This window comes from Lagenorhynchus albirostris, chromosome 10 (genome assembly GCF_949774975.1).
Source record: "Lagenorhynchus albirostris chromosome 10, mLagAlb1.1, whole genome shotgun sequence".
Lineage (NCBI taxonomy): Eukaryota > Metazoa > Chordata > Mammalia > Artiodactyla > Delphinidae > Lagenorhynchus > Lagenorhynchus albirostris.
Window position 1 is genome coordinate 36,397,940 of NC_083104.1, and position 11,218 is coordinate 36,409,157.

At 48.4% G+C, this 11,218-nt stretch overlaps 1 protein-coding gene across 1 annotated transcript; it reads left to right on the forward strand.

Moving 5' to 3' along the window:
- The first annotated feature begins 163 nt into the window (after window positions 1-163).
- On the forward strand, window positions 164-3,191 carry TNNC1 (troponin C1, slow skeletal and cardiac type). Its single transcript, XM_060161659.1, has 6 exons — window positions 164-250; window positions 1,742-1,772; window positions 1,994-2,140; window positions 2,420-2,534; window positions 2,760-2,896; window positions 2,979-3,191. The coding sequence occupies exons 1-6, from the start codon at window positions 227-229 to the stop codon at window positions 3,008-3,010; spliced, it is 486 nt and encodes a 161-aa protein (XP_060017642.1). The 5' UTR covers window positions 164-226; the 3' UTR covers window positions 3,011-3,191.
- The last annotated feature ends 8,027 nt before the right edge of the window (window positions 3,192-11,218 follow it).

Consider the following 11,218-nt stretch of genomic DNA (forward strand, 5'->3'; position numbering starts at 1 on the left):
GAATGGGGGACAGAAGAAAAGAGAACTGGTCCTTGTAGCCCTTCATCGGCTCCTTGCCCTGGGCAGAGGACACAGGACTCAGGCCAGTGTGAGATCACCAGAGCCGGGGGGAGGGAGTGGAGGATACTGCAGGCAGGGGTGGGCTGGGCGGGGAATGAGATGGGGCAGGGCTATTTAAGCCCAGGGCTGCTGGCAACACCAGCAGCCTGCCCTGTGAGCCGCCAGTATGGATGACATCTACAAGGCTGCGGTGAGGGATGGGTCTGGGCAGGGCTGGGGTGGGTTGGCCCACTGGGGGCTCATTCAGCTCGGGATGGGGTGCAAGGTCACCCCCAGGAGGTGGTGGGGACCCAGGAGAGGACCCACATACTTTCAGCCCAGACCTTCAAGGGGATGGTGGGTCTGGTGTTCCTGGGTGTGGAAGGGGTGAGTTTAGGGTCTGTGGGAGCTGTGCAGGGTGGTGGAAGAGGATGTCGAAGCTTTTACAACAAGTCTAGACCTGTCTCCAGACATCTATAGTCTGTGTCATTGTCTCCCGGCCACATCTCTCTGCGTTTGTGTCTCTGGTCACTTTCCCAGTCTCTTTCTGTCTCTTTGTTCCTCCCAGGCTCTTCCTCTGAGGCTCTGTCGCTGTTTCCCTGCCCCCCATCTCTGTCCCTCACATTCTGCTTCTCACACACTCCCAATCCCCCACCCCCTCCAGTCCCTTGACTGGCTGAAGATGCTGTGGAGGGTGGGACAGGGGTTGTGAGAAGGGGGCTGCAGAGCCAGAATCCTGAGCTGAAGAAGGGGCTTTGAAGTTTGAGGCAGGCAGGGAGTGACTGGGAAGAAGGAGCAGAGCACTGGGGCCCCAGCCCCCATCTGGCCTGGCAGGCTCAGGGCTCAGTGGCTTAGCCAGGGGTAAGGGCTAGCGGGTGGTCAGGTCACCCCAAGTCCCTGCTGGGGCCGCTGAGGGGCTTCAGATGCTATTCTATCTCGGGATGGGGCGTGTTGCTGACCTACCCCCAGCGCAGAGACAAGGACATCTGACACAGACAGCTGTCCAAAAGGGAACCCCTCCCTCAGCCCTGGGAAATGTGGCCCCATTCCTGGGCAGGGAAGGGCTATGGCTGGCTATGGGGGTGCCCCTGCCTATCCTGCAGGAGTCCGTGGAGCTGGGAGGGGGACACCAGCCCTCCACCCTGTGCCCATACAAGGCCTGGCAGAGCCAGGGACTAATTTTGGCTCCTGAGGCACCAGCAGGCCAGGGGGCCAGATAACGCTGCCCTACCCCTGCATGCCAGAGTCCCCAGAACAATCACCAGGTTTAACTTTGTCCCCTGTTAAAAATAGCCCAGTGGCCACCCCGGTCAGGTTACAATGGGTGGCTTTGCCCACCCCCACACTGGTTTTATTGTCCCAACCTGAGGGACAGCTGTCTCTCAGGCCACCCAGCTTGGGTTTCGGTGGGGGGTGGGGGGCGAAAGGGCGTTGAGTGGTCACTGACTATTGTTACTCAGGGTCACCTTAGTCCTGGAGGGGGTGCCCACCTGTCACCCTGGCCCTGAGCCCAGTCTCAGTGAGGCCAGCTGGGTCACCTCAGGATTCTGGGGGCTAGGAGGGAGAACTGAGGCCTCTGCTCTGTGACCTGGGAATGGCCTGCTTCTTCCGGGTTTCAGTTTTCCCACCTGTGGAATGGGTTGGTTTCCTCGACAGCAGTTAAGGCCTGAGCCTGGGTCCTGAGACCTCTTTTCCTCTCTAGGTAGAGCAGCTGACAGAAGAGCAGAAAAATGGTGAGTACCCCAACACGCATGTGGGGGAACAGCAGAGCCGGGCTGGGGGAGCATGAGGACCCCAGGCTGGAGGCCAGAGGCTGGGGTCCCTCTCCCTGTGACCTCAGAGGCCTCAGAGGGAAGTGGGCAGGTTAGCAGGTGGCCCTAGGGGTCTGGCCTTCCAGGTTCTTGGCTGCTGAGCCCTGGCTGCTCTGTTTCCCCTCCCCTCCTATTGGACACAGAGTTCAAGGCAGCCTTTGACATCTTCGTGCTGGGCGCTGAGGATGGCTGCATCAGCACCAAGGAGCTGGGCAAAGTGATGAGGATGCTGGGGCAGAACCCCACACCTGAGGAGTTACAGGAGATGATTGACGAGGTGGATGAGGATGGTGAGCCCCTTTGCCCCCCTGCCCTGCCCCGGACCCATAGTGCCCCCAACTCTCTGGGGACCTGCATCCTGGCTCTGCCACTTATTACTCTGTGCCCTTAAAGGAGCTGTTTAGCCTCTCTGAGCCTTGGCCATATCATCTATAAAATGGGCACACTGACCACACTTGTCTCACAGAGTTGCTATGAGGATGCAGTGAGAACAGTGGGGTCTAGTGTCAAGGGCAGTGCCAGCCATTCTGACCGTTGCTCTCCAACGGCTGTGCTGCCCACCCCCCCAGGCAGCGGCACAGTGGACTTTGATGAGTTCTTGGTCATGATGGTTCGGTGCATGAAGGATGACAGCAAAGGAAAGTCTGAGGAGGAGCTTTCTGACCTCTTCCGCATGTTTGACAAGTGAGTGTGTGACCCTTGACCTCTGCCCCTGACCCTAGTGGAACTGGGCAGAGGGGGACAGTCTTGTGACCTCGAGGCTTCAGTCTCCCGTTCTGTGCAATGCGGGCTGGGATGCCCCATCTCCCAGTGGCTCTTCCTTACTTCCTGGGGTCTTGAGCAGGGCTGCTTCTTCCCCTCCCCCTGCCCCTACCATGGGCTCTGAGGCCCCCCTCACCCAACTGGCAGAAACACTGACGGCTACATCGACCTGGAGGAGCTGAAGATCATGCTTCAGGCTACGGGTGAGACCATCACAGAGGACGACATTGAGGAGCTCATGAAGGATGGTGACAAGAACAACGATGGCCGCATTGACTATGACGGTGAGTAAGGGTGTGCTGAATCCCCAGTGCCCATGCCCTGCCCAGCCCCGACCTCTGACCTATGCCTGCCCCTCTCTCACAGAGTTCCTGGAATTCATGAAGGGGGTGGAGTAGACACCGACCTTCTCCCAGAGCTGCCTGTGCCAACTTCCAACTCCAGCTGGGCCCTGGGGTTAGGGGCAGGGGGCTAGGGTCCCCAGGATGTGAACTTGGGTGTGTCCTTGACCACGGGCCCTCCCTGACTACCTCCCCCAGCCCTGTCCTAGGGAATTCAAATAAAGCCCTGCTCCCTGGAGGCCTGGTGTCTGGCTTTCATTCCCTAATCTTCACTAGGGTGGATTCCTGCCCTGACCATTTCTGTCCCTGTCCCAGAACCTGTGCTCTAACCACCCTTGCACACCACCTTCTGCAGGAGGGGTTAGGTTAGATCAGAGACTACCACGCTCCATACCCACCCGGCTCCTTTCTATAACTGCTGGTACCCAGGCCCCATCTCCAGCAATTCCACACCTGGAGTCTGTCGTGGCCCAGGAATCTGCATTTCACAGGCTCCTGGGGGCCATGGCTTTAGTCAGCCAGTTGGCAGCTGAGGGGTCCTATACTTGGAGAGGGCAATCACTCAGCACCAGGCTAGGCCCTGGATGCCACTTGGCACGGCTGCCATGGCTCCCTCTCGCTTCTGGTTGCGGAGAAGCAGGGCTCTGTGGGGGCTCTGCGGGCCTGTAGCTCCAGTCCATCTGCCCGCTCACCTGGATTTCCTGCCAGCGACGTTGACTCCCCGGGACCGAGGGGCATATCGTCTACTCCCCTTGCCCATTTGACAGGTAAGGACCCTGGGGCCCAGAGAGACTCAGGGGCCTGTCAAGTTCATCCAGTGAGTCTGGGAGAGAGCAGAGCCACCTGGCTCCCAGCCGAGGACTCTGTCTGATGGAACAGATTCTGATGGGCATGATTTCCAGTTCCCGCAAACCTCACGGCTCCAGCAACCCACTTTCCCTCCCTGGCAGGGAATAGAGGCATGGGGCCTTGTGGCTCTCAGCTTACTGGGGGCACCCAGGCCAGAGCTACAGCCAGAACAGTGAAACTGGCTTTGGGTAGATGGGGGGCTGCAAGGAAGTGGAGGTGTCAGCAGTGGTGCTTGCAAGAGGGACAGCTGCCACAGCACTTAGGCTCCAGCCAGAAGGTCAGCAGCTGTCCACACTCCGCCCAGCCACTCCACAGCTCCCCACCTGTGCCCCAGACTGGGCGTTCCCCAGAGAGGCCCAGCATTCCGGAGACAGTCTTGGAATTCTGAAGATGCCTCAGTGGAGGCCAGAGCTGCCTGGTTCCTGGAGAGATCTGGGGTCGGAGAGAGGAGAGGGGTCCCCTCAGTCCTGTCCTCGGGAGCTGGAAAACTCAAGGACCTACATGTACACCCAGGAATGACGTCTCAAGAGAGGAGGCAAGGCTACATTGGGTGGCACCACAAGCCAGTGTACCATTCCAGGGTTTAGTCACACCCCTACTATGTGTCCAGTGCTGGCTGAATGCTGGGACCCTTCAGAGCGAGGCCCAGTCCCTAATTTTGTGGAGTTTATAGTCAACTCAGGAAGACAAAGAGGGAGATGAGTGCAGTGAGGAAACCAACATAGTGCTAGAATGGGGACTGGAGAGGAGATGAGGCTGGTGAGGTAGGAGAGAACCTGAGTGAGCAAAGGGCCCAAGGACCCAGGAGGGAAGGAAAGAGGCATTGAAGACAGCTGATGGCCCTGAAGCTGGGGAAATTGGAGGCCCCAAGGCCTTGGCCACCTGGACACAAGGGTTTCACTGGAATGGTGGAATGGGAGCTCAACTAAAAAGGGCCAAAGGAGTGAGGCAAGGTAAAGGGGAGATGGCAAATGTGGACAATACTGGTGAAGTTTTGCAAGGGCTCAGGGAACAGAGAGTTGAGCTGGAGAGGGGAGATGTGGAGTTCAAGGAAGTTCATTTAAGAAGGTGGGTCAGGGAGTGGCCTGTATGCTGATGGGCACAACCTAGTGAAGCTGGAGAAGGGTTAAAGCAAGATGTGGGGTAGAGCTGCACAGGGTGAGCAGCTAGGGTCTCCAGGAGTGCGTCAAGGGCCTGGTTATAGCTCTGGGACTGGACCCAAACTGGGCAAGGAGAAAGGAGGTCTTGAGGCAGGGAGGGAAGAATTGTGGCAGGGGAGATGCTGAGCACAAGGTGCTATAAGAGGAGGAACGTTCTGAATGGAGATGATGAAGGTCACGTCTTCATTGGTGGTGACTTGGAAGATGGGTGGCTGAGGTGGGGGGAGGAGGACAAGGACTGCAGAGGCCAGGGGTTCCCAGGGGGTATGGGATGCTGACGGGATCAGGGAAGGAGAAAAGGAAAGCCCCAAGAGTCAAGCCCTCTGTGAACAAAACAGGAGGATGACTGGGCCAGCTACAAAGTATAAGGGGGGCGGCTGGCTGGTACCTTAAAGAAGGGGTCCACAGGTGGGAAGTCCTGTGAGATTTTCCCAATATCTCTGTTCCAGAATTAGGTTGGTGGAGGAGGGACTGAGGACATCCATTCCTTCCAGGCATTTCTACCCCAGAATTCTAGCTGGGAGAGGCTGGGCTGTGTCCCTTTCTTTATATGTCCACCTGGGGGCACATGGTGCATGACAGTACACATCACATATGTATACAGCCAAGGGCTGACAAGTTCCCACTAGCACATGCCATTGCGCTCCCCCCACATGCATCACCCAGTTCTGACTGTTTTGCTCTGTTCAGTCCTCTCCATTTCTTCTGGGCTGTGTCATCCTTTGCCTAGATAGTGCTTCCTCCATGAAGCCCCCCTTGATTTCCTCCACCAGAAGCAAGCACTAGATGCATGTAAATCAATGAAGTTAGAACACTCCCTCACACCAAACACAACAATAAACTCAAAATGGCTTAAAGACATAAAAATAAGACATGACACCATGAAACTCCTAGAAGAGAACATAGGCAAAACATTCTCTGACATAAGTAGTAGCAATATTTTCTCAAATCAGTCTCCCAGGGCAAAAGAAATAAAAGCAAAAATAAACAAATGGGGGGACTTCCCTGGTGGTCCAGTGGTTAAGAATCTACGCTCCCAGTGCAGGGGGCCTGGGTTTGATCCCTGGTCAGGAAATCGCAGACTGCGACTAAGAGCCCACATGCCGCAACTAAGACCTGGCGCAGCCAAATAAATAAATAAATAAACATTTAAAAAAAATAAACAAATGGGACCTAATCAAATTTATAAGCTTTTGCACAGCAAAGGAAACCATAAATAAAACAAAAAGACAACCTACAGACTGGGAGAAAAAATTTGCAAACGACACGACCAACAAGGGCTTAATTTCCAAAGTATACAAATAGCTTTTACGACTCAATATTTTAAAAAAATCAAAAAATGGGCAGTTCCTAGAGTGTCTTCCAGCAAACGATGGCAAACATAATATAAACACCACTTGCAGAAGAGATGGTTTTTTATTAGTTCTTAGAAAGGCCTTCATTTCCCTCCAGGCTCATCACTCTAAGTGGGAACCCGCTGATGGTTGGGAGTGAAGCAAATAGATCAGAACAGTAAACACCAGGTTTTCGAAATATGGTTATGCTTCTAATGGTAAAATAATTATAAGCTGGGACCTTAAAGCATGCTTCCATTTACCCCCAGGAAGAATTGTTCTATTACAGTGTGATGCTAGATTAAGACTGGAGTTTTAAAAGATTGAATTGTGTCTCTCTTGAAGTGGTGCCACTTTATCTCTAGAGATCGGGAGAAAATAAAATTTCATTTCATATTTAAAACAGAATGGGCAGAGGGGGCTTCCCTGGTGGCACAGCAGTTAAGAATCTGCCTGCCAATGCAGGGGTCATGGGTTTGAGCCCTGGTCCGGGAAGATCCCACATGCCACGGAGCAACTAAGCCCACACGCCACAACTACTGAGCCTGCGAGCCACAACTACTGAGCCCACGTGCCACAACTACTGAAGCCCACATGCCTAGAGGCCATACTCCGCAACAAGAGAAGCCACCGCAATTAGAAGCCTGCGCACCACGGTGAAGAGTAGCCCCCACTCGCCACAGCTAGAGAAAGCCTGTGTACTATAAAAACCCAAAGCAGCCTAAAATAAATAAATTAAATGAATAAATTTTAAAAATAACAATAAAATAAATTTTTTTTAAAAAAAATGAGCAGGAGACCTAAATAGAAATTTCTCTGAGGAAGACATACAGATGGCCAACAGGCACATGAAAAGATGTGAAACATCACTATATTAGAGAAATGAAAATCAAAACTACAATGAGTTACCACCTCACACTGGTCAGAATGGCCATCATCAAAAAGTCTACAGGAAAAAAAAAAGTCTACAGGGCTTCCCTGGTGGTTGAGAGTCTGCCTGCCAATGCAGGGGACACAGGTTCGTGCCCTGGTCCGGGAAGATCCCACATGCCGCGGAGTGGCTGGGCCCGTGAGCCATGGCCGCTGAGCCTGCATGGCCGGAGCCTGTGCTCCACAACGGGAGAGGCCACGACAGTGAGAGGCCCGTGTACCGGAAAAAAAAAAAAAAAAAAGTCTACAAATAGTGCTACATGTATACAATGGAATATTACTTAGCCATAAAAAAGAACGAAATAATGCCATTTGCAGCAACATGGGTGAACCTAGTGATTGTCATAGTTAAGTAAGTCAGACAGAGAAAGACAAATATCATATGATATCACTTATAGGGGGAATCTAAAAAAATGATACAAATGAACTTATTTACAAAACAGAAATAGAGCCACAGATGTAGAAAACAAACTTATGGTTACTGGGGGAAAAGTGGGATGGGGGACGGATAAACTGGAAGATTGGGGTTGACATATACACACTACTATATATAAAATAGATAACTAATGAGGACCTACTGTATAGCAAAGAGAACTCTTCTTCTTTTTTTTTTTTTTGCAGTTCGTGGGCCTCTCACTGTTGTGGCCTCTCCCGTTGCAGAGCACAGGCTCTGGATGAGCAGGCCCAGCAGCACGAACCCGCGTCCCCTGCATCGGCAGGCGGACTCTCAACCACTGTGCCACCAGGGAAGCCCAAAGAGAACTCTTCTTAATACTCTGTAATGACCTATATGGGAAAAGAATCTAAAAAAGAGTGGATATATGTGTAAGTGGTAGTTTCTGTACAGCAGAAACTAACACAACATTGTAAATCAGCTATACTCCAACCACAAAAAAAATTTTTTTAAGTCTACAAATAATAAATGCTGGAGAGGGTGTGAAGAAAAGGGAACTCTTCTACACTGTTGGTGGAAATGTAAAATGGTGCAGCCACTATGGAAAATAGTATGGAAGTTCCTTAGAAAACTAAAAATAGTTACCATATGATCCAGCAATCCCAATCCTGGGCACATATCTGGAAAAGATGGAAAACTCTAATTTGAAAACATACATGCAGATAGCTTCATCTACCAAAGGGCAGACAACAGAAGCAAGAAGAACTACAATCCAGCAGCCTGTGGAACAAAAACCACATTCACAGAAAGATAGACAAGATGAAAAGGCAGAGGGCTATGTACCAGATGAAGGAACAAGATGAAACCCCAGAAAAACAGCTAAATGAAGTGGAGATAGGCAATCTTCCAGAAAAAGCATTCAGAATAATGATAGTTAAGGTGATCCAGGACCTCTGAAAAAGAATGGAGGCAAAGATCGAGAAGATGCAAGAAATGTTTAACAAAGATCTAGAAGAATTGAAGAACAAACAAACAGAGATGAACAATACAATAATGAAATGAAAAGTACACTAGAAGGAATCAATAGCAGAATAACTGAGGCAGAAGAACGGATAAGTGATCTGGAAGACAGAATGGTGGAATTCACTACTGTGGAACAGGATAAAGAAAAAAGAATGAAAAGAAATGAAGACAGCCTAAGAGACCTCTGGGACAACATTAAACACAACAACATTCACATTATAGGGGTCCCAGAAGAAGAAGAGAGAGAGAAAGGACCTGAGAAAATATTTGAAGAGATTACAGTCAGAAACTTCCCTAACATGGGAAAGGAAACAGCCACCCAAGTCCAGGAAGTGCAGAGAGTCCCATACAGGATAAACCCAAGGAGAAATGTGCCAAGACACATAGTAATCAAACTGGCAAAAATTAAAGACAAAGAAAAATTATTGAAAGCAGCAACAGAAAAATGACAAAAAACATACAAGGGAACTCCCATAAGGGTAACAGCTGATTTCTTAGCAGAAACTCTACAAGCCAGAAGGGAGTGGCATGATATACGTAAAGTGATGAAAGGGAAGAACCTACAACCAAGATTACTCTACCCTGCAAGGGTCTCATTCAGATTCAATGGAGAAATCAGATGCTTTACAGACAAGCAAAAGCTAACAGAATTCAGCTTTACAACAAATGCTAAAAGAACTTCTCTAAGTGGGAAACACAAGAGAAGAAAAGGACCTACAAAACAAACCCAAAACAATTAAGAAAATGGTCATAGGAACATACATATTGATAATTACCTTAAACGTGAATGGATTAAATGCTCCAACCAGAAGACACAGGCTTGCTGAATGGATACAAAAACAAGAACCATATATATGCTGTCTACCAGAGACCCACTTCAAACCTAGGGACACATACAGACTGAAAATGAGGGGATGGAAAAAGATATTCCATGCAAATGGAAATCAAAAGAAAGCTGGAGTAGCAATACTCATATCAGATAAAATAGACTTTAAAATAAAGAATATTACAAAAGACAAGGAAGGACACTACATAATGATCAAGGGATCAATCCAAGAAGAAGATATAACAATTATAAATATATATATGCACCCAACATAGGAGCACCTCAATACATAAGGCAACTTCTAACAGCTATAAAAGAGGAAATCGACAGTAACACAATAATAGTGGGGGACTTTAACACCTCACTTACACCATTGGACAGATCAACCAAACAGAAAATTAATAAGGAAACGCAAGCTTTAAATGACACAATAGACCAGATAGGTTTAATGGATATTTATAGGACATTCCACCCAAAAACAGCAGATTACACTTTCTTCTCAAGTACACACAGAACATTCTACAGGATAGATCACATCTTGGGTCACAAATCAAGCCTCAGTAAATTTAAGAAAAGTTAAATCATATCAAGCATCTTTTCTGACCACAACGCTATGAGATTACACATGAATTACAGGGAAAAAAACGTAAAAAACACAAACACATGGAGGCTAAACAATACGTTACTAAATAACCAAGATATCACTGAAGAAATCAAAGAGGAAATCAAAAAATACCTAGAGACAAATGACAATGAAAACACGACGATCCAAAACCTATGGGATGCAGCAAAAGCAGTTCTAAGAGGGAAGTTTATAGCTATACAAGCCTACCTCAAGAACAATCTCAAGTAAACAATCTAACCTTACACCTAAAGGAACTAGGGACAGAAGAACAAACAAAACCCAAAGTTAGCAGAAGGAAAGAAATCATAAAGATCAGAGCAGAAATAAATGAAATAGAAACAAAGAAAACAATAGCAAAGATCAATAAAACTAAAAGCTGGTTCTTTGAGAAGATAAACAAAATTGATAAGCCATTAGCCAGACTCATCAAGAAAAAGAGGGAGAGGACTCAAATCAATAAAATTAGAAATGTAAAAGGAGAAGTTACAACAGACACCACAGAAATACAAAGCATCCTAAGAGACTACTACAAGCAACGCTACGCCAATAAAATGGACAACCTGGAAGAAATAGACAAATTCTTAGAAAGGTATAACTTTCCAAGGCTGAACAGGAAGATACAGAAAATATGAACAGACCAATCACAAGTAATGAAACTGAAACTGTGATTAAAAATCTTCCAACAAACAAAAGTCCAGGACCAGATGGCTTCACAGGTGAATTCTATCAAACATTTAGAGAAGAGCTAACACCCATCCTTCTCAAACTCTTCCAAAAAATGGCAGAGGAAGGAACACTCCCAAGCTCATTCTATGAGGCCACCATCACCCTGATACCAAAACCAGACAAAGATACTACAAAGAAAGAAAATTACAGACCAATATCACTGATGAATATAGATGCAAAAATCCTCAACAAAATACTAGCAAACAGAATCCAACAACACATTAAAAGGATCACACACCATGATCAGTGGGATTTATCCCAGAGATGCAAGCATTCTTCAATATACGCAAATCAATGGATGTGATATACCATATTAACAAACTGAAGAATAAAATCCATATGATCATCTCAATAGATGCAGAAAAAGCTTTTGACAAAATTCAACACAAATTTATGAT